The 25161-nt window shown below is 39.1% G+C and overlaps 1 protein-coding gene and 3 long non-coding RNA genes across 5 annotated transcripts; 2 read left to right on the top strand and 2 right to left on the bottom strand.

The window, feature by feature from the left end:
- The first annotated feature begins 764 nt into the window (after positions 1–764).
- LOC143527922 (protein diaphanous homolog 1-like) lies at positions 765–3021 on the top strand. Its single transcript, XM_077023302.1, has 5 exons — positions 765–944; positions 1248–1487; positions 1673–1815; positions 2266–2428; positions 2854–3021. Exons 1-5 carry the CDS (start codon positions 765–767, stop codon positions 3019–3021), a joined length of 894 nt encoding a protein of 297 aa, XP_076879417.1.
- A 7874-nt stretch (positions 3022–10895) lies between these two features.
- Positions 10896–12923, top strand: LOC143528491 (uncharacterized). Its single transcript, XR_013134475.1, has 3 exons — positions 10896–11539; positions 11957–12134; positions 12256–12923. It is a non-coding gene; the product is annotated as an uncharacterized LOC143528491 (long non-coding RNA).
- A 6693-nt stretch (positions 12924–19616) lies between these two features.
- Positions 19617–20671, bottom strand: LOC143528481 (uncharacterized). The gene is made up of 3 exons (XR_013134468.1): positions 20473–20671; positions 20095–20249; positions 19617–19888 (listed from the first exon to the last, which is right to left on the bottom strand). It is a non-coding gene; the product is annotated as an uncharacterized LOC143528481 (long non-coding RNA).
- A 1615-nt stretch (positions 20672–22286) lies between these two features.
- LOC143528480 (uncharacterized) lies at positions 22287–24841 on the bottom strand. Of its 2 annotated transcripts, XR_013134467.1 has the most exons (9): positions 24681–24841; positions 24418–24455; positions 23909–24162; positions 23696–23755; positions 23357–23438; positions 23220–23264; positions 23071–23123; positions 22836–22908; positions 22287–22704 (listed from the first exon to the last, which is right to left on the bottom strand). It is a non-coding gene; the product is annotated as an uncharacterized LOC143528480 (long non-coding RNA). The 2 variants fall into 2 exon arrangements; XR_013134466.1 differs by lacking the exon at positions 24681–24841 and having other exon boundaries at positions 24418–24510.
- Between the last annotated feature and the right edge of the window lie 320 nt (positions 24842–25161).

Here is a 25161-nt window from a genome sequence, read left to right as displayed (position 1 = left end):
ATTTAACTTGGAACCGTTCGTTGTTGAATGTTCTCCAACGATACTGGAAACGTATTTAAAATTCAGTCTCGGCAGCGAAGACAGGGATGAAGTAAACACACGCTCCATGCTGAGGTGAATTGACAACAACTATCTTCTGCGAGTACCGGAACTTGTTTTACCCGGCGGTGACGTATTTCCGCTTTGTTGTGAAAGGGCCTATGGGAGTCCTAGATCTGACAGCTTGGATACCAGTCTATGTGGGAGGATGGCGTAACTCCCTAGCTGCTCCATGTGGGTCATAAGAAAAGGCTCTTCCCCCTGCTGTTACCTTATTAATTTGTGGGACTAATAAAAGACCAGCACCCTGTGATCTTAGTTGATGTGGGGGTTCATAATAGGAAATAAGTTCCTGGAGGTATTCAGGAGCAAGCCCGTGCAGTGCTTTATATGTTAATAATAGAATTTTAAAATCAATACGGAATTTAACTGGGAGCCAATGCAGGGCTGATAGGACTGGACTGATATGCTGAAATTTTGTAGTTCTGGTCAGAACTCTGGCTGCGGCATTTTGAACTATTTGAAGTTTATTTAGATTCCTATCTGAACATCCTGACAGTAATGAGTTACAGTAGTCTAATCTGGAGCTAACAAAGGCGTGCACCAATTTTTCTGCATCATCCTGTGATAATGCATTTCTTAACTTGGCAATGTTGTGTAGATGTAGAGAAGCTATCCTAGTAGTATTATCTATGTATTTATCAAATGATAGGTCGGAGTCGAGTATGACGCCTAGGTTTTTGGCTACTGTATCATTTGTATCTGATCATGTGTGTGTGTGTGTGTATGTGTGTGTGTTTCAGAGTTTGCTGAAGTTGTTGCCTAAGCAGGAACAGTTGAGTGTATTATTAGAGCTGAAGGATGAGTATGATGACCTTGCAGAGTCAGAACAGTTTGGAGTAGTGGTGGGTACACACACACACACACACACACACACACACGTCTCTGTCTTTAATTTTTGGTTCAGTGCCAAATACCTGTCATTTTTCACTGTTACATTCTCTTCATTGTATGTTTTGCATTTTCATTCAGACAATAATTTCAAATATTGCCCATCTAATGAAGTCACAGAATGTTGGCGCTGGCCCTAGTGAGCAATACAGGTGTCAGAAGACCTTTGTGCTGTTTTCACTAAGTGAAGCTGGAAGGAATGAACTTGTGTGTGTGTGTGTGTGTGTGAGTGATCTCTCTGGTCCTCCGTCCTCCAGATCAGTTCAGTGAAGAGACTGAAGCCCCGTCTCACCGCCATCCTGTTCCGCCTGCAGTTTGACAAGCAGGTGAACAACATGAAGCCAGATATCGTTGCAGTGACGGCAGCGTGCGAGGAGCTGAGGCAGAGCAAGAACTTTGCCAACCTCCTGGAGATCATCCTGCTGATGGACAACTTCATGAACGCAGGATCCCGTAACGCCAATGCATTCGGTTTCAGCATCAGCTACCTGTGCAAGGTGTCTCACTCTTATACACACACACACACTCGTACATAGTCTTCTGGCACTCATGCTTATACATGATTAAAGCACTAAGTAGCACCATGCACATAAATAGATCTGTCATAAAGAACCATGTCAAGGACACCGCAAATAACAAAGAAAAAATGTTGCTGAAACTGTGTAGTCTTCTGTCTTTTCAGAGAAATGGAATAAGTCAGCATCTCTGTTTCTTTGCAGTGTTTGCAGAGGCCCTGCAGAAAGATCTGGACCAAATGGGGAAGCAGATCAAGAGTCTGGAGAAGGACATAGAGACGTTCCCTCCGCCCCAGAATGACAAGGACATGTTTGTGGAGAAGATGACCATATCCTTCCCCTGACTGCCAGCATGACTGAGCGGACGTCTGCTGTGTGAATGACAGGAACCTTCTAGTATGTTTTGAAACGGCTTTTGTGATTGTTCAGTGTCTGTAGTTTCATTTGAGAGAAGAAGCATTTCAGGATGACTTTTATTTAAATCAAAGCACATGAAGGATGAAGGAAAGCTTTTTTTTTTGCCTATTTTGACTATTATTATTATTACCGTAATAATTATTATTGTTTGCCTTTTATCCCTACTATTAAAAAAAATTATTCTTATTGACTAGATGGCTTGATCAGGTTGATGGCTATTATAAAGGCATGTTGTAGAAGTTGACTGTTGTCCAGTATAGTGTTTAGTGTCACTGACCTCTGTCCAGTGTAGTGACGTGTAGGTGGTGCTTGGGCCTTGTTTGTTCTTTAACTTGGCCTACAGTTTTGTGGTGAGCGCACAAGAGCAGTTTGAGAAGCTGGAACTCATGCACAAAAATATGAACAAGCAGTACGAAGACCTGGCCAAGTACCTGGTCTTTGATATCAAGAAGATGACCCTTGAGAAGCTGTTCGGTGACCTCAACATCTTCAGGAACATGTTCCAGGTAAGGTCGTAGGTCACCGTTGACCAACTCTTATGACCCCAGTATGACATTTATGGTTCTGATTGTTCTTCCACAAGGTTTGTACAGTTCTGAGCTGTAACGCTTCCTGTGCAGATGTAGATATTGACATTCCTGAGCTGTAGTTTGATTGCAGTTCTGAAATACCACAGTGTGTGTGTGGGAGAGAGAGAACGCCAGCGTGTGGTTAGGCCATTCTGTCCGTCTGGGCTGTTTATAGTAATAAACGCAGACATCTGCTCCCTTCTTTTCCGTATAAAACATCCATACACACAAACGCACCAAAGCACAAGCAAAATGACCACATGCTAGTGCATAGACAGGAAGATTTTCAGTGAAGAAACGTGAAAAAGTTCTTTGTTTTTTGGTACGGTTGCATATTTGTGCATGTGTGTGGTCCGTTACAGCAAGCTGTGATTGAGAATCAGAAGCGTAAGGAGTCGGAGGAGAGGATGCACAAGGCGAAGCTGGCACGGGAGAAGGCGGAGAAGGAGAAGGAGGAGCGTCAGAAGGGAACCAATGAGTTCGTTGGCATACTCCTACTCATTAAGATGAAAATGTTTAACATGAAATGAAGAGAATACATTATAAATCTTTTCATTCAGATACTCAAGTAAATCAGTTTGCACGTAAAATATATCCAACGTTGGCAAACCTAAAAGTAACAGTTTCATTATGATTTGTTGTCACTTGATAAATTTACATATTGGTGCGACTTAAAAGTTTTCTCTACCACGTATATAAAGTATACTGGTAAGATGCAAATTTTTCTAATGGTATTAGTGCAACTTATTAGATATGCTTTATTCATTTGTTATAGCATTTGGTATAGATTCCTAACTGCTTTAGGGATGCTACTAGACATAGCTATGAACTATGATAAGTAGACATGTAACACATTTAAAGTTTGGCTGTTTTGAAATGAATAACCATGTTGGTCAAAATACCTAAAGGCCTGGGTAATGATTTTATCATTTACTTTTTCTATTTTAAATTATTTTTAATTCTTTCCCACAAAGCAAAATATTTTGGTGTTTGTGCTGCATTGAAAAAGTGAAAAAGGAGTTGTGAATGAGCAGCCAGGACAACCTGTATGAGGGACACATCTGGACACAGCCACTGTTGTTTATGAGGAACACGTCTGGACACAGCCGCTGTTCTAGATGAGGGACACGTCTGAACTGTCAGGGTGTGACCGAAGGCAAAGGAGCACAACAAGGAGAGTCAATTTATACATTTATTACCCCTTATGGGGACACATACATTCTGGGCCAGACAAATAACCAAAAGCCCACTAACACATGGCAACATGGCCACTTTTAACAGCATGGGTGAGACCATACACAATTCACAAAATACATTCCCCCTCAACAAAGACTAACAGAACACTTATAGCTCAATAAAGCCATTTCCCATCTCACATCCCATTCCCAACACCCAACATAATTCTTCCATGTTAGGCATAAAGACAAGAAAGTTACCTATATTTCACATAGCTCTCTGAATACCTCTGGTTTACCCCCTAGAAAGGTTCCAGATAGTCTATCCCACATTTGCCAGAATTCCAAGCAGGTCTACAGGCAGGCTCAGTAAACCCACACTCCCTCTTAAGCACCCCCACTGACCCACGCTGCAGACATGGCTCCTGGGGAACACAGAAGACAGGAAAACAGATCTGGGTAAGCTCAATAAAATGCTACCACTGTCCCTATCTATGGTCTGACTCTTCTTGCTGGTGTGCCCTCCTAGCATAGAAAAGTACATGTTCTAAAAATGCTAAACCATTGGCACAAGGTATGAACAGTGTTACACATATTATAAAGAGAGCTACAAAAGAGCTACCTACATCCTATAAGTGTATGGTTTCATGTTCACTGGTGTCTTTATTTGGTGTCTATACCTATAAGCTCATTGAGCTACATTTAAACATTTTAAACCACATAAACTCCCCAACACCAACCAGGGTTGCAACTACATACTTTCTGAGGTGTATGCTAACATACTATCGGTGCCCCCCCCACCCCCACCAACTCGGCAAATAATTTTCTGGCATCGATTTGGCACCCCCTCTAGTGCAGCGCCCCTATGCGTCGCATACGCTGCATACCCCCTTTTTACGCCACTGCTACCAACCCACACACACAACCCATATGCTGTTACACGTGTGGGCCTTAGTGGGCCATCACAAGGACACAACCACTGTTCTTCATGAGGGACACGTCTGGCTGACGCCGCTGTTCTGATTCTTGCCTGGGCTAGGCTTTCCTCTGTGACACTCCATTCACATATGCACTTCTGTTCAAGCTTCAGAATTAAAATACATTCAGAGTACATCAGTACTCAATACTGCAATATAATACATTCAGAGTACCTCAGTGCTGCATTAGAAACAGAAACAGTTTAAACAGAAAATGATAATTTAGGGGGACTAAGTTGAAAACTGCTGATAACATCATCACAGTCTGCCATGATGACTTTTGCTTTTGGGAGGGTTTTGTAAACAGTCTGGTTTACATCATGGTGGACGTGTGTTTGTGCATATATAGCTGAGTCAGAGCACTTGGCAAGTATCATTAAAGCGTGTAAATTTTCAGAAAACACCAGCAGTTACTAAGAGTCAACATTGACAACCAGGACATTATGTCCTGCATAGACCTCAATTCTAAAATGGTCAGAAATTACATAGAAAAATCTAAAAACTAATAGCTACTAATCAAATACTAAAAATAACAACTAAACTGAAAACTAAAACTAATTCAAACATAATCACATTCAAACATTTATCTTTACAACCATTACACATAAATGTAGCAAGCTAATAGAACTCTTCTTTTTATGTCAAATGTCTGAAGATTTCAATAAATTGAAAGTCAGAAAAGATTTGAAAAACGAACCTTGATCAATCTCCGCCAATGATGGCACACCAAACGACAGTATGATCATTTTATGTACACTGTTCTGCTAATTCTGCAAACAAGTAATCAATATTAAAATAAGATGGAGAAAGTCACTTGATGAAAATTTGAGTTATGTCGTTACGGCTTTATCTTAATTAGCTACATTGCCATCTAAGCTAAGATTGCCCAGATACATTATAATAGAGTTGGCCTGTCTAAGAAAATGTCCTGAAAGACATATGAGAGGGCTTGAAAAGGTGTGCTGCTCTGTTCTGACTAAGGTTATGGCTAATACCCTTGAGTGAGGAAGCATAAGGTCAATGCCCCTGTAACGTGATGGCTAGCCAGAGGTGAACCAGGTGAGCCACCTTGAGGTTTTGGGTAAATAAGAGTAAATAGCTGAGTCTACTTATAACTGGAAGTGAGAACCAAACAATGGCAAAAGGGAAAAGCCAGGAGAAGGTAGAGGATAAATGGAAAAGGGCAAAATCCCTGAACGATTTGGGTGGAAGAAAACAAAGGATGCTATAGGGAAAGAGAGGCTCCCTCATTCAATGAGGCAAATAACAACAAAAGAGTAGTCAAAAGGTAACAATAAAGAGAGCAATATCTTGAAAAATTGAGAAAATAACCCAAGATTGGAGAGAGAGGGACTCGAGAGAAAAAGAGGCCCAAAAGCAAGTCCCACAAGCAAGGGTGTAGGAGCGGGTTTGACATTGGGGAGGGGGGGACGACAAATTTGCTATCAAATCAAAGCCCACCCTACTGTAGGTAAGTTAGTTAATCACTGTATGTATAGTGACGTAGAACATGGTCTGGTGGTAGGGAACTGGTCTTGTGACCGGAGGGTCGTGGGTTCGATTCCCAGACCTGAGGCCATGACTGAGGTGCCCTTGATCAAGGCACCTAACCCCAACTGCTCCCTGGGCGCCGGGCTAGGGCTGCCCACCGCTCTGGGCACGTGTGATCCACAGCCCCCTAGTAATCACTAGTGTGTGTGTGTGTGTGTGTTCTAACTGCACAGATGGGTAAAAAGCGGAAGACAAATTTTGATTGCAGTGAAAAATCACAATTGAAAAGAAAGAAATAAGAATAAGAACATTTGTGGAATTACGGTAAATTGCAAATAAATAAATAAAACAAAATACAACATTTTCTGTATGTATGTTTATTATTAGATAAATCCTATTCAAAGGGCACTTTATAAACTAAACAAGATACATAATAATACATGATACTGTTGTCCACAACTTTAAATAAATTCTGCATGCAATGTATTGATTATATTCACATATAGCATAAAGCATATGGCTTTTAAAAAACTCAGGAGCGTTGTGTCCTGTGGTTTTATTATTTTTTTCTTTGGTGGCATGCTGAAATGAAATGACAAAAAATGTATGTTAAGGTTTCCTGACTAGACAAGACTAACATTAATGTTAGACAGTAAGGCTGTGTCCCAAACAGCACACTCTGGAATATTACATACTGCAATACTGAAAGCACTTCAAACGACGGTGTCCTTTTATTTATTTGTTTGTTTTATTATATTTTATACCTGGCCAGAGAGTAATGTAACTTTACGTTTTAGAGTATGGCAGGCCGTTTTAACATATAATGGGCTTCGTCTGATTATCTGTAATTACATTCTGGATATCTAAATATTAGTTTTGACTAGTAACAATTACAATTTGACTATCCGGAATATATGGCAAGCCGTTTTAGCTTTTATTCGTATTTTTCTTGATATCAAGAATGTAATTCTTACATGTAAAAATTTTATTTTTGATATCAGGAAAGGAATTCTTACATGTAAAAATTTAATTCTTACTAGTAAATATTGAATTCTTACATGTAAGAATTACATTCTTGATATCAAAAATAAAATTTTTACATGTGATAATTCATGACTTTTCCAATTCATTTTGAATGGGGGAAACAATTTTACATGTAAGAATAAAATTTTTATTAGTATAAATTCTTACATGTTAAAGTTGTATTTTTACATGTTCAAAAATAATTTTCACATGTAAGAATTCAATTTTTACTAGTGAAAAATCAGAATTGAGTTTTTACCAGTAAGAATGTAATTCGTGATATCAAGAATTAAATTTTTGATATCAAGAATTTAATTCTTACATGTAAAAATTAAATTCTTACATGTAAAAATGTATTTTTTGATATCATTAATTACATTTCTGATATCAAAATTTTATTTTTGATATCAACAATGTAATTCTTGATATCAAAAAATAAATTTTTACATGTAAGAATTCTTATCTTGATATCAAAAATGTTATTTTTACATGTAAGAATTTATTTCTTGATATCAAGAATTGAATTCTTACATGTAAAAATAACATTATTGATATCAAGAATTAAATTTAAAAAAAGCAATAAAAGCTAAAACGGCTTGCCATAGTTTTGATCCGTCAAATTGAAATTGCAGATCTTGAATTGTTATTCCTAAGGCAAGCCGTTTTAGCTTTTATTCCTTTTTTCTTGATATCGGGAATTAAATTAATACATGTGGAAATACAATTTCCACTAGTACAAATTTAATTCTTGATATAAATTAAATTAATTCAAGTAAGAATTCATTTTTCACTAGTAAAAATTTAATTTCTACTAGTAAGAATTTAATTATTACATGTACAAATTATATTTTTGATATCAAGAATAGAATTCTTACTAGTAAAAATGTTATTCTTACTAGTAAAAATTATATTTTTACATGTGAAAATTGAATTTCTACTAGTAAAAATTTAATTATTACATGTTCTAATGTAAATTAGCTTGATTTGCATGCGGATACAAAGGCGGAGCTAATTTACATTGCGCTCTTCTTAAAGAGACCACATGAAGTATTGTCTTTCTTTTTTTTATACAGCTTGCACAGTGCTTATTTTTTATAGCTTCATACTTCATAGTTTAAGTGTGGGCTAATGTTAAACTCTGCCAATGGCCGACTTGGTTCTGTCACGTATTATGAGGAGAGTCAGACTTATTCATAGAAACGTCCAGCAAGGCAGTAATGGAGGCTTGCGCGATGTTGCTATTATTGATTCTTTCATTGCTAATCTATTGAAAATCATTTGAGTGGGGAAACATTTGCAGAATTGTTTGAGAGTCTGACTACATTACAGTCTTCCATAACTGCTGATGTGCCAACTGCTTCGTACTCTGCACAGCGTAGCAGCACTGCCCAGATAGCAAAATTATTCTGGCCCAGATCTGGCCCACTTGCCACACTGATGGAAGGCCCTTGGGCGGACCGCTCCCGGTTGCCAGATTTGGGCCACATAAGGGCCAGATTAGGGCAAAATGTCAGCCACACGAGATTGTTATTATTATTATTATTATTATTATTATTATTACAAGGTGTGGGCCATATCTGGAACAGATCTGCACCAGACTCATTTCAGACAAAACTATTCTGGAAACACAAAATGAATGCAAACACTGGAATTAGTGCAAAAGAATGTTATTTATATAACGCTCAACCTCCTCCTCCTTCCATTTCACTGTCCAGTACAAAAACATTGGATTGATTCACATAACAGTATTTGACAGCATTCAAAACTTCTCTCCTGCTTGTTCTGTTCATTATATACAAAAAAGGAGATTGTTTAGTAAAGCAAGTGTTATAGAAGCTTATCACCATTTCTAATCAAATTGGAAACATGATACTCAAAAATGCACTACTGAGCTCAAAATGTATATTTAAATCTACTTATTTAAATTAGCTGTTGCCTTTTATCCTTTTTAAAATGAAAAATGCTAACCATGCTAGATTAACCTATTCACACTCATGCTGAAGTTACACACTTCCTTTATTACAGCTGACACAAACATTTAATGTGAGAAATGAAATTATAGAATGCAAGTCAATAACCATTAAAAAAAATTCTAAGTGTTTTAAAATATTACTGGTGTGATGGCTTAGATAAACATTTTTATGGAAAAGTTGCATTTTCAAACAAATGCTCACATTAAAAAGCAGAAAGCATACCAATTACTACATTGGATATGTGTTATGAAGCCCCATCTTTCCGTTTATGCCCCTCCAGCCAGAGTTGATCATTGTACATCTTGTGACTCTCCAGACAGTGTCTTTCACATCCAAACCTTCCTGAAGTTCTAATGTAGTGATCTATAAATAAAAACAGAGTTAGATAAATAATAAGAAGAAAATCAAGCATAAGTAAATGTCATGTCAACAACTGCTGGCAAAAATAAAGGAATCATTACACAAGGCTTTTCAACATTTTGGCTTTGTGAAGACATGACATTAAGCATCAGGATAGAAAACAATAACAAAAACCTTAAAAATTGAAAATATAAACCAAAAATTATGAGAATTACTACATAGAGAATAATTTGTGTTTGCTTACCATGTTATTTCTTCAAGAAACTGCAGAGTTGAGGTCCATCAATGGAAGTAGTCCCTCATCAAGGATTTGACCAGGGAAAGGAGAACAGGGAACATAATGTTGATGATAGCTCAACACAGATTTGCAGACTAGTATTTTCTTTTAACATTTAAGCAACTGGTCATAAATTGAAAGAAAACTGGTAACAACTATTTAAAATCAAATATCAAATTAAAAGAGATGACACTGTGTTTGGTAATAGCAGAATGAGCTTGTTGGCATAATAATACAGCTTAGCTAGATCAACATATAATTCATTATATGAATTAGTTACATTAGCTAGCTAAACATATACTCCCTTTGTGCATCCCTTTGTTCTCAGCGCTAGCAGCTCTTCCCTCTTGCAAACAAAACTTGTCCTTAAAGTGTTCACAATAACAGACTCCCTGTCCATAGGACACACTAAGTTATCACTAAACCAGCAATAAAAACAAACAAAGAGAGAAAAAGTAAAGGAAATGGGCTAAAAACAGTACACAAAGGCTACTGGAGTAGGCTACCGCACGGCGCAGGAAGAGAAAGTTAGCTAGCTAGCTAGCCGTTAGCAAGCTAGTCTACGCTAGAGAACACAGAAAAATAATAACGCATACAAAATGCATACAGACAAATTTAGCGAAACTATTTTTAGTAGTTTAGTAGCACTATTTTAAAGTACAGTTAACCAATTGTAAAACTTAGCAAGCCTCCTGGTCAATGTTCTTTTGGGCATGGAGAGAAACTTAAGTCTTACCTTGTGCGTGCGTAAAACGTGTGTGTCGCCATTTTCCGTGTGGTTGGAAGTGCAGGTAGAGTGTTGGGTGATTGTCCTCTAGACATTCAGCACAAACTTCAGCCAATCGACTCTCACCGCAGCATATGTGCTGCCTTAATGTTTTGTCACGAGTACAGCAAATAAAACTAAAAAGGTAAAGTCTGTGAACAAACTAAATTAAATTTAATTAAGTTGGCTTGACAAAGCATATGTGGTACCTTTAATTACTATAGTCTTTTTAAATCAAATCAAATATATTTATATAGCGCTTTTCACAACACATGTTGTCACAAAGAGCTTTACAGGATTTACAAGTTTTAACAAACTTTTTTTTTTTGGAGTTTTTTTATAATGTATTACGGCCCAGATCAGTACTGAGGCATGTGGGCCAAATAACAGTTTGTAACATGTGGGCTAGTTTTGGCTCACATGTAGGTAACACTGCCATATCTGTGCCAGAAGTGGGCCACATCTGTTTTGCAACTTGTGGGCCAGATGTGTGTTTTCAATATGAGGGCCACCTCTGGCTCACATGCGGTTTGCGAGTCCCGACAGTGAGCCACCAGTGCCATATCTCAGCCGGGAGTGGCCCACATCCGTCTGCTATCTGGGTGGTAAGCAGCATTTAAGCACAATATAGGCCTACAATATTAAGTTTAAATTTAATCTTTGAACTATAAGCTAGTTCTGTAATTATGTTTTGCACATTCCATTTGTTCAGTGTTGTTTGCACTGGCTATTCCAGGCTCCCGGGGTAGACCCAGAATTGATGTGTCAAGAGAACAGCTGGAACTCTTATTCAACCAGCTTATTCAAACAGCTGGAACTCTTATTCAACCAAGTATTTAGGGCAAAAGCAATGGCACGGCTTCTTGGCTGCTCATCGTCTTTCATTTACAGAAAACTCAGATCTTTGGGCATTTCGATAAGGCAAAGATTTACTCCCATCAGTGACAATGATCTTGAACAGCATGTACGAATGCTCCATCAGCAACATCCAAGGGCAGGTTGTGAGGTAGGCTGTACTTTTTTGGAACTGAGCTATTAGACCAGGGGTCGGCAACCTTTGAAACATGGAGTGCCAACTTTAACATGTCTAGTCAATGAGTGTGCCACTATGGCGGTGAGTTAAAATTGTAAATGGACACAAATTAAGTATTATATCGCGATCGATCGCCAAGTATAAACACCTCCGCCGCTCGCGCAGGTTCGCACGAGTTGTGCAGAGTCACGCACAACTGTCACTCGCGAAAGTATAATCCATCAATATAATAATTTATATTCATTTATATATATATTTGCTGATGCTGGTCCAGCGTGTCGCGTGCCAGTGACTATGCCTCGGCGTGCCAACGGTGGCACGCGTGCCATTGGTTGCCGACCCCAGATGAGTCAGTGTTTGTCTGTGATCTAATGAAAACCGTCTTGGTAGATGATGAGGGGCTATCTTTCTGCTGCGAGTATACATGTACCTTAACATCGAGTGCGGGAGACACTGAACAGAATTGATCCAGCAGCAGCCGGTGGAGCAACGTTATTGCAAGGCGCACTTATCATGTACCATTTCCCAACAGTCTATGGCACATTGATGGATACATGCGCCTCATACGGTAAAATTTTATATAACTGAGTTTGTATAACTGAACTTGTTTTACTCTTATGAAGATGAAGGCCTTTTGGAACCAGACAATGAAATACATAAATACTCACTCCAAACAGTGTATCTTCCAGAAATTACAGAGAGATTGGAAACTTTCAGGAAGGCATGGAACAACCACAGCATGCGCAGTGAACATTCTCACACCCCTAACCAAATGTGGCTGGAGGGCATGATTGGCAGCCGGCAAGCAGACAGCACTGCAATCAACAATGTCTTTGGTGAGAATCCTTACAGTGAGGACAGCTTGGAAATACTGTTGGCACATCATGGTGTGCAGCTGGAGCAGTTAGAAGCCGAAGAGGAAGTCTTTGACCAGGCAGTAGTAGTGAGTCGACCACACATCGGTCTTAATCAAGAACAACAACGGACTCTTCAGGATGTTTTCACAGGAATTACAGACCTAAAAGACAAATACGTAACTTGCTGTAGAGAGATCACCACTATGCTTTCAGCCTAATGCTTTCTGACCTCTTAACTAAAAGTTTGATTGAAGAATGTGAAGACTGTATAAAAAATGTATATGTATAAAAAATATACAAGAATATTGTATATACAGCAACAATGTGTAGTCCTGGTTGGGAAGCGAACAATAAGCAGATTGAAGAAAAATGGAAAACTCAATCATACTACATAGAGAAGCCATGTTAATTACAATAAAGATTTACTTAACTCTTGTTCTTCTGACATGTACATTGTGACAAAAATGTAAAACTGTAATGCCAATACAGAAACTCTTCCAAAGCTAAACAAATGTCAAATAAAATATGAAAAATAAATGAAAAAAATACCAATATTCTTTATCTCAACAACTTGTGTCAGTAATCCAATGCCTAAATATCTAAAACAGGCTCAATACTGAATCCTTAGATAGCACCTTTTTTTTTTTGCAAAATGGCAAACATGACATTTCTGTGAAACTTGATATGGAAATATTTCAGTCTCTGTTTTTCTAGCCGGCTGAAGCATGTTTGAGATATAATCTAAACCTTTCCAAATCCAAATGATCCAAGTACAGCATTGGTCATCAGATCAAGTAGCTCCCCTTCATTCTGTACACCACAGGGAAGGAACAGTGTCATAGAGCAAGTTGAAGCATAAGGAAAACGACTTCCTCTTTCCTCCTGGTCATAAAACTGGATTTGAAGTCGCTGCGGAAAACCAAGAGGTGGTACTGCATCTGCTCCCGTGACAAACACCAATAGGTCCTCAAAGGTGAAGGGAGTTTCTTTTTCTGTTAAAATACAGACACACAATTGCATAAACGCCAAAACAGGAATATGTTTTTAATAGTGATGTCAAATTCGAAACGCGGAATCGAACTGAATCGATTCATTTGAATCACGGTGTTCCGAAACACTGTTTCGAAGTCTGTATCAAAAAGGGAAAGTCACGTGACTGTTTCAAAAACGGGGTTCGTTACGTCACGGAGTTTCGAAACTTTTCGCACGTTTTAGTCCGCTCTGAAGTTCAAGCAGCTGGTCTGAATCTGAATGTTTGGTCTCACAAATGCTTCTAAATTAATCTGATCTCATTACTGTGATAGCTTTCACATGACACATGACAACATTGACACACCCTCAAACACTTTAAAAGAGATGCAAAAATTGTGATGAAGAAAATAACGCATTGCATAGCTTTATTTAAATACCATACTTTATACAAAGCATTTGTGAAATGGAAGGATCTCGAAAACGACCAAGGTCTGCTGTTTGGGATCATTTTGAACTTGAAGGCAAACAAGTAAAGTGCTTGATCTGCCAACAGAATCTGGCTTACTATAATAATACCACAACGATGTGGCGACACCTCCGTTCAAAGCATCCTGTACTGTCCAGTGCCAGCACATCATCTGGTGTTGGAAGAGATTCCACATATGGTATGACATTTAATTTATTATAAAATATTAATCTTCACATTATTTGTATATATAGTCAGCAAAACATGATCATCATAATAAATGTATATAAAAATATATGAGTGTGATACTCAATTTAATGTATATTAATATACATATTGTATTATTAGTATACTTATTTTTCATAACAGGAAGGCAACAAGAGCTGGATGAAGCTCTTGTGAATTTCATAATAAAGGATTCACAACCCTTTTCTGTTGTGGAAGATGAGGGTTTCAGAGATCTTGTTCAAAAACTCGATCCTAACTATGTACTGCCATCTAGAAATTCCCTGAAGACAATGCTGAGATCCAGATATGAGCAGGAGAAGAAAACTGCAATGACCGAAGTGATGAAAGCAACATCTGTGAGTCTGACATCGGATATGTGGACCTCAATAAACATGGATGCCTACTTGGCAGTAACATGCCATTACATCAATGATGAAAGCAAGCTTTGCACCACTCTATTGGGGGTGTCCAAATTTCATGAAACACACACAGCAGAGCACATAAGAGAGGCCAAGACTACACTACTGGATTCATGGGGGTTAAAGGACAAGATCACATGTCTTGTTACAGATAATGCTGCTAATATGATTGCCTGTGCACATCTTTTACATGTGCGTCATGTCCCTTGTTTTGCTCACACACTAAATCTGGTGGTGAAAAAGACAATGGAACAAACTCCTGGTCTGAATGAATTAAGGCTTCAATCTCGGAACATTGTAGGCTATTTCAAATCTAGCACCAAAGCAAAAGAGAAGCTCTCTAACATCCAGGAACAGATGGGAAAGCCTTAAATGAAACTTATCCAAGAGGTGGAGACAAGATGGAATAGCACCTTTTCAATGTTTCAGTGTTTATTTGAGCAACGGGAAGCAGTGGCAGCTGCCTTGGTCTCTCTCAACACCAGTGTGAGTCCTTTAAATAGTGGACATCATGAAGAAGTCAGCCAGTGTCTTCAAGTTCTTCTTCCTTTCAATCAAGCCACTGTTGAATCATCAGCAGAAAAGAGAATTTCTGCATCTAAAAAAATTCCAATTGTTCGCATGCTTCATCACAAGATCCAGGAGAAAAGCCAAAAATTAACAAATCCAACAGCTCTACAGTTATGCCATAACCTTCAGAATCATTTGAGAGTACGATGTGGAGTAGAATCTGTGAGGGTCCTTGCAATGGCAACTTTACTGGATCCAAGATTCAAGGTTCTGGGTTTTGGAAGTTCAGAAAATGCAAACAAAGCAGTGCAGAATTTGACATCTGAGTGCTGTGCTATAATTCATTCAGCATCTCAGACTCAAATCAGTCACAGTCAGCCATCAACATCAGCAGGTCCCTCATCAGCAGGTCAAGCATCTCTAGTCAGTCAGGGAGATCAAGAAAACCTGTGGGATTAGTTTGACAGCAGAGTGGGAGAAACAACTCACAGTCAAGTGCTACTGCTGATGCTACTGTTGAGATTCAACGATATCTCTCATCTCCATATCTGCCCAGAGGAGAAGACCCTATGGATTACTGGCTCAGACATTCTGCCATCTTTCCTCATTTGTTTCAATTAACAAAGAAATATCTCTCAATTCCAGCAACCTCAGTGCCCTGTGAGAGAGTTTTCTCCAAAGCTGGAAAAATTCTGAGCAAGAGAAGAAACCGTCTTAATCCAAGCACTGTGGAACAGATCATGTTTCTTAATAAAAACAACTGATTACTTGTAATGTTTAATAAGTATTACACACACATTTCCCTACCTTGTAATGTAAAATTAATGTCACCTTTATCAATCCCCTGACTTAACAGTGTATCATAATGAAAAATACATCTTAATGACATCATTAAAACAACCCTGATCTCTGCAAAATTATGTGTTTTCATGACAAAAATTTATTTAGGGACACTGTATGCTATGGGGGAATATTTCATGTAATTTTTCATAAAAAATACATTACTTCTGTTTCTGTTTAAAAAGTTGTGGATTTATACCCTGGTTGCCCACTAGATGTCACTGTGGCGTGTGATGATTCGAACGTTTCACAAGATTGAATCATTTTCCGAATCAATTGGTTCATTTGATTCGATCTCCCCAAAGCCCCACTTTTGCCATAACTAGTTTTTAATGCCATGACTCAAATTAAGGCCCCGTCCACACGACGCCGGAGATTTTTAAAAACGGGTTTTTGTCTCCGTTTTCAAAAATATCTACGTCCACACGACGCCGGAGGTTTTTAGCCTCCCGTCCACACGAAAACGGCGTTTTCGGTCACCGAAAACTGAGGTTTTTGAAAACGCTTTCCAAGGTGGAGACTTTTGAAAACTCCGGTCTCGGCGTTTTCGTGTGGACGGGGAAAACGCATGTTTAGGAAAACGCTGACGTCACATAGTGAGTCTGCGCATGTCTTTTTTTGTTTATATTCGCTCAGCTTGTTCAGCATGGATACGCAGCCGTGAAACGCTGCAATTAACATGCCAGCCCCGTAGAGGGCGATCGTACTTCCCACAGAATGACATCAAAACACTTGAAGAATCAGATATATTTGTATAACGCTTTTCACAACACATGTCACAAAGCGCTTTACAGGATTTACAAAGTTAACAATAATGTAGCGTGTAGTGCGGATGATTGATTCAGGGAACGAGCCATTTTGAATACTTGCTTTATTTATTAGAGAGCAGCCCTGTTTCAACACAACGGGTAATGCTTGTGAACTCGGACTTACACATACGTTGAATGGGTGCGGGGTATCGAATGAGTACGAACACACGGGGGTGGTAGGTTTGACAAGCACATTAAAAACACTCATACATAGGCTACATCGATTAGAAGCTTACATTGTACAGACACATTAATCACATAGCACTTTAGCACAAGCACATTACAGACATTATAACACTAAACTTAGCGACCAAATATGACACGAAAGGGATTATGGGAACGATTTGATATGACGATTTGAAAAAACTAAACGCAGCGCATTTAGGCGCCTCCGCTGTGTTATGTAATGCGAAAGTAACATTAAATTAAACTGTACACATGTTAATAATCCGCCAATTGCAGTGACAACGAAAGCAATCACGGAGCTGTCCATGCTGAACAAGCTGAACGAATGTTTGAAGTCTGCAACAATCATCCCGCTGCCAAAAAAAGAACACCATCAGCGACCTTAACAGTTATCGCCCTGTAGCTCTCACACCAATAGTAATGAAGTGTTTTGAAAGACTGGTTCTAAAGCACATCAGAGCCATCTTTCCACCCACCTTCGACCCACATCAGTTTGCCTACAAAGCAAATAGATCGACTGAGGATGCCATTTCCACTGCTCTTCACACAGCACTCGTACATCTGGAACACCAGGGGAGCTATGTGAGGATGCTATTCATTGACTACAGCTCCGCATTTAACACGGTCATCCCCAGCAGACTGGTAGCCAAACTCACAGACCTGGGACTTTCCCAACCCACCTGCACCTGGATCATGGACTTTCTAACGAATCGCACACAGTCTGTCAGATTAGGACACTATCATTCTTCCAGTGTAACACTCAACACTGGAGCTCCACAGGGCTGCGTGTTGAGTCCTTTTCTCTATGCGCTTTACACTCACGACTGCACCCCCACTCACCCCAGCAACACCATCATCAAGTTTGCGGACGACACAACTGTGGTGGGACTCATTTCCGGAGGAGACGAGACCGCTTACAGGGACGAAGCCCAAAGACTGGCCATATGGTGTGCAGAAAACAATCTGTCCCTGAACTCCTCCAAAACAAAGGAGCTCATTATAGACTTCCAGAGGAAAAAGGTCAGAACACACACCACTCTCCATAAATGGGGACTGTGTAGAAAGTGTACCATCCTTCAGATTCCTGGGCACTCACATCTCGGAGGATCTCTCCTGGACCACAAACACCATGGCTGCTGTAAAGAAGGCACAGCAAAGACTTTATTTCCTGAGAATTCTCAGGAAAAATAACATCCAAGAGAAGATCCTGGTGTCCTACTACCGCAGTGCCATTGAGAGCGTGCTAACATACAACATCTCAACGTGGTACAGTAGCAGCTCAGCAGCAGAAAGGAGAGCACTTCAGAGAGTGATCAAAACAGCCCAGAAGATCACTGGCTGCCCACTGCCCAGTCTGGAGGACCTGTACAAATCCCGCTGTCTCAGCAGAGCAGCTAACATCTTGAAAGACTCCTCTCACCCTGGACATCAACTGTTTCAGCAACTGCCTTCTGGGAAACGTCTCAGGTCCATTACATCCAGGACCAACAGACTTAAAAACAGTTTTTACCCCAGTGCGATAAGGGAACTGAACACTAACAAATACACCCACCGAACTGGTTAATTGGACATTTTACACCACCCTCCAAAATTGAACTACTCAAATTGAACTACTTTTCTGACTTTTCTATCTACTCAGGAACGTACAATATCTGCCTCAATTGCCCAGTGTTCATGCACTATTGTCACTTTTACCATTTATTTATTCAGACAGTGCAGTAACTGTCTCAAGTGTTGTCATGTTTACCATCTATAGGATTGTGCAATAACCATATCTACTACTGCTAATGTTCCACTATTGTGTATATATATATACCCCACTGTCTTCACTGTCCACACCCAGTTAGGGTTAACAGTCCTTAGCTCACGTATAGACTTTGTTTGTACTGTTGTTCTACTGTTTTATTGTTATTCTGTCCTATAGCACCTTAAGGATTGCTGCTTAATTTCGTTGTACATGTACAATGACAATAAAAGTATCTATCTATCTATCTATCTATCTAATGTAAACAAAAAAAGACATGCGCAGAATCCCTATGTGACGTCAGCGTTTTCGTGTGGACGGGAGGCTAACGGAGACAAAACCTCCGTTTTTAAAAACCTTCGGTGTCGTGTGGACGGAGATATTTTTGAAAACGGACACAAAAACCTCCGGCGTCGTGTGGACGGGGCCTTAATGGCGTTGTAACGTAGCTCGCGCTGCGGAGCGAGGAGGCGGACACAAATGCTGAGAAGAGCGAGATTTAGTCAAGGGAATACCATAATCATCATCGGAAAACCAGTCCGGGTCCATAACGGGAGGGCAGTCAGAAAAACAGGCGTACACGGGCATGACAAAACAGGAAACACGAGTAACAGGCAATAAATGAAAACAGGAACATACCACGGGCAATCACGACAACCAAACATCCAAAACAACCGACAAGGGACACTCAGAGACTATATATACAGAACTTTAAACAGGGAACAGGTGAGGGCAATGACACGGGGGTGTGGTAACAAACGAGGAATCACGGAGACAAACGAGCGGGGGTGGGGGGGGGGGGTGGGGGGGGGGGGGGGGATAAACAGGCACGGAACACAGACACAAGGGAACCCAGAGTGACAGCTAGGAGAGGGGGCGTAGCCCTACGTGACAGGCGTAAGCACTGTATTTTAAAAAGGTGGCTCCACAATAAGATTCATGTTGATTTTTTTTTTACATAGCTGTACACATCTATTATATTAACGTTACAGGTTAAGACAAAGTACATAACTGCATAATCAATTTCATGACAATTGTGTGACAATGGATTTTGACCTTGCACACTGTTGAGAAGACACTCCCATGCAAACATAGTGTCCTCTTCCACTTCCTCGTTGATTCCCCCCTCATCACTCCAAAAGATATCAAAGACATGGGAAGGCTGCTCGTCAGTTGTTCCTCTGTATGTGTAAACAGGCACTGAAATGCTTTCCAGTATCTCTCCACAGTTTCCCAAAGTTTACCACAAGAGTTGATCCCTTGTTTAAACTGCTCCACCATGTTTGCAGTTCTGAAACATAAATGAAATAAATGATTAAAATAAAATCATGCATAGTGATAATTAGATGGAAGGATGTCACCAGTTAGTAAGGATCTGTCCATTGTTATCAATAAGCAATGATGTTAGTCAACAAATCTTATTTACTATTAAAGCACAGATTATATAGAAATAGAAGACACAACACATTGAATCCGGGACAGCTCTAGGAATAATACCTGTGAAAGATTAAATGTTTCACAATTTGTGAGATGATCTGTGGAATATTAAGAACCTTGGCTTCATATACCCCTGGCACTCCACAGTCTGCAATCCAATCACCCAGACTCTCCTGCAAATCTTTCCAGTCCTCCTCAGTTTTACATTTTTCAATCTAAGAAGACAACACAAGACAAACAAGAGAAACAAACTCCTGTCTATATCTTTACATTTCTATATACTGTAATATTTTGATGAGAATAACAATTAGTAAACAATTAGTAATATTTAAAGTAATAGTTATTTTTCTCCCCTGTTAAAACATGTTAAAAATCTCCTCTTTGAAAAAATTACAACAAAGCAAAAAAAAAAAAAAAAACTGCATAGTGTCAGAATACCTGTTGAAGCTTGTCCTGCACAGACTTGTCTGGCAAGCTGGCAATATCAAATCCTTCAAGATCTGGAGCCTGACCACACATTAACTGATAAAGGCTGGGATGTAATGCCTTAATGCTTGGTCCCCCATGCAACAGGGACCAGGCAATCAACTTCCCACCAGTATAATACTTTCCCTTTTCTAGGGCTGCCTGATCATAAGAAAAAAAAAAAAAAAAAAAAAGGTTGCCTGGCTGTCCCTCGAAAATGCCCAAAGTAGACTGCACGTCCTTCATTAAAAGCCTACCAAGTGTCACGTATGGCCGCGGCCCCTCCCTTAGCGGTCACTCCGGATTCCCTTGTGTCGGTGTTCCGTGCCTGTTTATCCCGCCCCGCTCGTTTGCCCCGTGATTCCCTGTTTGTTACCACGCCCCCGTGTCATTGTTATCACCTGTCCCTTGTTTCAGTTTCATGTATATCAGTCCCTGCGATTTCCCCGTCTAGTGATCTGTGGTTTTGTTCATGCTGTTGGTTTGTGCTTGCTGTTCGCTGTTTTCATCTTGCTCGTGAGTTTGTCTGTGTTCCCCGTCGTGTTCAGTATGCCTGTGTACCTTGGTTACTCTGACTGCCCTCCCGTTATGAACCCGGACTGGTTATCCGACTCCGATGATGGTATGCCCTGTAATAAATCTCGCTCTTCTCAGCATTTGTGTCCACCTCCTCGCTCCGTAGCGCGAGCTATGTTACACCAAGAAACAAGAGGAAATGACAGCATAAACATTCTCAAATACAGCATAAAATTAACTCAATAAAACATACAACTGGGTCATCTCCAGTAAAATAAGAAAATGGCAAAGAATATTATTTCTATCTAATGGTCCTAAATATTGGCCCCACCATTTAGGAGGGCATGCTTAAAATACTACTGATGCTCCACAATGATAAAATAAACCATTGCTAATTCACCAGTTTCTCTGGTTTTGCATGTATTTCTTCCTTACACTTGCACGTAAAGTGCATTCATTTTGGCAAAGGTCAGTTTAACCTTCCAATTGCCCTTCTGATGGGGCAATTTTGGTGGTTGCTTTGTTTTTTTTTTTTTTTTTACATATTTTAATTTATTTTTAACCCCACTTTATACATCAGAGCTTTTCTCAAGCTCATATGGGTTTGCATATGATATCATTTCCATCTAATCTTCTCAGCAATATGTCCAGAAAAATTATCTGCTTGTTCCTAATGCCACTATAACCGTGAATGAAATAAATGAAAAGGTGGTCACTGTACATTAGATGGTTAAAAATGATAATTCATAACTTTTTTAAATGATACTTTTCCAGTATGACGCGTGCAAAACAAAAAGAAGACTTAATTAATGGTAATGTAACTCCAACCTGAAGAATTCTCTTGTGGGCCCTCCAAAATCAGCCATCTCACCCACAAATTCAATCCGTGGACATTTGTGCCAATCAAAATAGCCCTTGTTCAGAGCTGTGATGGTACTGTGTAGAATTCGCCTCCTTCTTGCCACAACTATCAGTGTAGAATGCTCACTGATGTTTTCCTTCCTGAATTCTCCAATGATATTGGTTTTCCACTTCCTTTAAACAAGAAAAAATAACCATAACAGAAGCAACCTTAAATTTCAGTTTAACTTCTTCTAGCATGCAATCATGCACTGTGGATACAGCGACATTTTTCAACTCACGTTAGATGGACTATATGGACGTTTTGGAGACGACAGCATTTGGGTGTCCTCATCAGGTTCACTGTCTTGTAATATCTCACTGCATGTACAAAAAAAAAAAAACACAAAACAAAAACCCATGTTGCTATATGTAGCTCTACATCCATTTACACACATGGTGCGTCAAAAAACATTACCTTCAGTTTTGCAGAAACATTTAAACTTTGATTCAGCAAGACATGGACTTCTGTATAAGCTGAAGACAAATCTCACACTGATCTGTGAATGACCACTATTCTCCAAATTCTTTAGAAACAGTGAGCTCTCTAAACAAAGATAGGTGAAATTAAGTTATTGATATTTAGTGGGAATGTTAACACTACACCTAGTGCTCTTTCAATTATATGGAATTTCAATGTTTTAGTGTCAGTTCACAAAGAACAATGATAGCCTTTATAGCTCCAATGAAAGTGAGTAAAACGGTCTCAGGGTTATAAATGTTTGAGAACCTGATTGCTGTGAAACGACTGTGGGACACTCCTACAGTTGCTGGAAAGCTCCCGTGTATCTGCTTGAAAAGATTTTGACATAACAAAGGAGTCTGCATTATAAACACAAAGCAGACCTGCTGCATATTTACTAACAAAGTAATAAACATGGGTATCAATGTGTCTAAATACTCTCATAACTGGGACTCACAGGAGAGCTTGCCACTGTATAATGCACAAGTGTCACTTCCAGTGTACTCTCAGAAAGCAAAGACTGGCCAGTCCTGTTGAGATGGGTACAAAAAAAATTTAAATGCCCGCACTCTCTGATGAAAAACAATATAGGTTAAAGTAACATCAAAAGATTCTTACAATCAACTAAATTTAACTAGTAATAGGAATGTAATAAAAGTAAAAAAACACTGCAATCTGAACATGAGCAATACCGGTTCTGAGTAGTTGTTTCTCCTTCAACTGGCTGATTTGTTCTGTAGAACACCTGAATCAACGGATGGTGAACAAAAAATGTTAAAAAATAATTTAAATGTTTATACAAAGAAAATGCATGAAACTTTTCAAGCAAATGTGTAATTACCTCAGGAGTGCCTGCATTTACATATATGTAGCCTCTATTTCCATCCTACATCAAACAGCACTGTTAAATATACATTTTTCTACAGATTTACATTATTTATAAAATGTCAAAATAATGTGTTCATAGATGTAGCTTACCACCTCATCTGTCAGGTCAACAATATTACTCTACTGATGTCACTGCACTTCTAACCATTTCAGAATGCACATTGAGATAGACCTGTAAGAATAATTTCAATAATGTTTCATGCCTAGATATTTACCTCATAAAGGAATTAAGAAATCAAATTTTAACATACCGGTAATTAGGTTAAACAACTACAAATTATACCACTACTTATTAGTTGACTGAGAACTACCCTTATCCTAATATTCCTAATCTATGGAATATTTCCAAACAAGTTCCCTTCAATAAATATTAGTACTTGACTTAGCTTCTACCAGGTATAGCTGTGAAAGAACAGGACTGCATCTTACCACGGCTGCAGAACTAACACTTGATCTTCCTTCACTACTCTCATTCAAGGATTCTCCATCCTGCATGAACATTTTCAGTATTTTCATAATCAAGTTGCTAATGCAAAATAAAACAGATCACTGACACATGTTAATACAAAGCTGCTGAATAACAGTTTTGCATATTAAAAGTTCACTTTAATAAAAGATGCAATGTAATCAATCAGAACTCACCTGTCTGGATAGCGATAAGTTTGAATTGGGCAGTATATAAAGTCTGCTTCTTCCAATTTGTCGCTTCAAGTCTTTGACTGTGTTGGCCTGGACAACTAGCAGTTTCTTTGCTTTTGTAGCTCTGGCAAGACGAAAGCCGGTCAAATTTAGGCTTACGCTCTCAAAGCTTTGGCAGATGAATGTATTGAGTTCTGCCAAGGACCATGACAAATCAACGGTCTTATGCTCATGACCTAAGTCACTGTTCCCGCTTCCTGTAAAAAGATTACAGGATTAGTAAAGGGAAATGTTACAACATGAGCAACACAAAAGTCTAAATGCCTTTACACTTTCATGTAATCAATTACAGCTTCTACTCCTTATATTATTGTATACGCCTTCTACTATTATGTTAACTGTAATGTAAAGCAGAATGAATGATTGTAGCAAATCATAGTGGTATTCCCAAGTACCAGTGTATCAAAAAATATTGCTGATGACAATAAAAAAGAAAACAAAAATCACCATACCTAAACCAGATTTCTCAAGTTCCTCTGAATCCTGTGAACTGGGTATAGTGGTTTGGTTAGGATCCTCTAACAAACTAACTGACCTGGGGTGGGTTTCCCGAAACGTTCGTAGCGCTAAGTACTTCTTAACCTTGTATGAAACGTACGAGGTTAAGAAGTACTTAGCGCTACGAACGTTTCGGGAAACCCACCCCTGGATTTGTCAAAGCTAACTAATGTAAGCTGCCATAACTGGATTTGTGCTCACTAGCTAGCAAACCTACCTAGATTCATAGAACTGTTGCGACGGCGTCGGGAAAATGAGCTCCGTACATTAGACAACAGATTTGATTCTGTGTTTCTGTCAGAGGAACGTTGTCTTCTTGCTGCCGCAACAGCTCTATATACTCTTGTAAAATCAGTAGAGTGCTCTGTGTTGGAATGATTCTCACCTGCACCTGACATATTGCAAAATGGCTAATTACCGACATCCCATCATTAGCGCAGTGGGAGCATGGTTGCCAGACAACCTGCTCCGAATGGAAAAATTAAAAGTTCTTTAAGACAAAGGCTAAAAGAATACACGCTATCATAAATGCATATAATATTATAAACATGAAAAGCTTTTATTAATATATAGAAACCATTACCCTTTTATTATAAACGATTCAAATATCAAAGACAGCTTTTAGGTGTAAACAGTGGGGTGATCGGTCTTTCGCGGTAGCAGGTCCTAAATTGTGTGGAATGCCTTGACTACTGTTC

The sequence above is a fragment of the Brachyhypopomus gauderio genome, chromosome 12 (genome assembly GCF_052324685.1).
Source record: "Brachyhypopomus gauderio isolate BG-103 chromosome 12, BGAUD_0.2, whole genome shotgun sequence".
NCBI classification, from domain to species: Eukaryota; Metazoa; Chordata; class Actinopteri; order Gymnotiformes; family Hypopomidae; genus Brachyhypopomus; species Brachyhypopomus gauderio.
The sequence above is the reverse complement of the archived record's forward strand: the minus strand, read 5'-3'. Positions and strand labels throughout refer to the sequence as shown.

Coding starts and splice junctions, on each gene's coding strand:
- LOC143527922 (XM_077023302.1), top strand. CDS start 765: ATGACGCCTAGGTTTTTGGCTACTGTATCATTTGTATCTGATCATGTG. Junction 945..1,247: donor CAGAACAGTTTGGAGTAGTG/GTGGGTACACAC, acceptor TCCGTCCTCCAG/ATCAGTTCAGTGAAGAGACT. Junction 1,488..1,672: donor GCATCAGCTACCTGTGCAAG/GTGTCTCACTCT, acceptor CTGTCTTTTCAG/AGAAATGGAATAAGTCAGCA.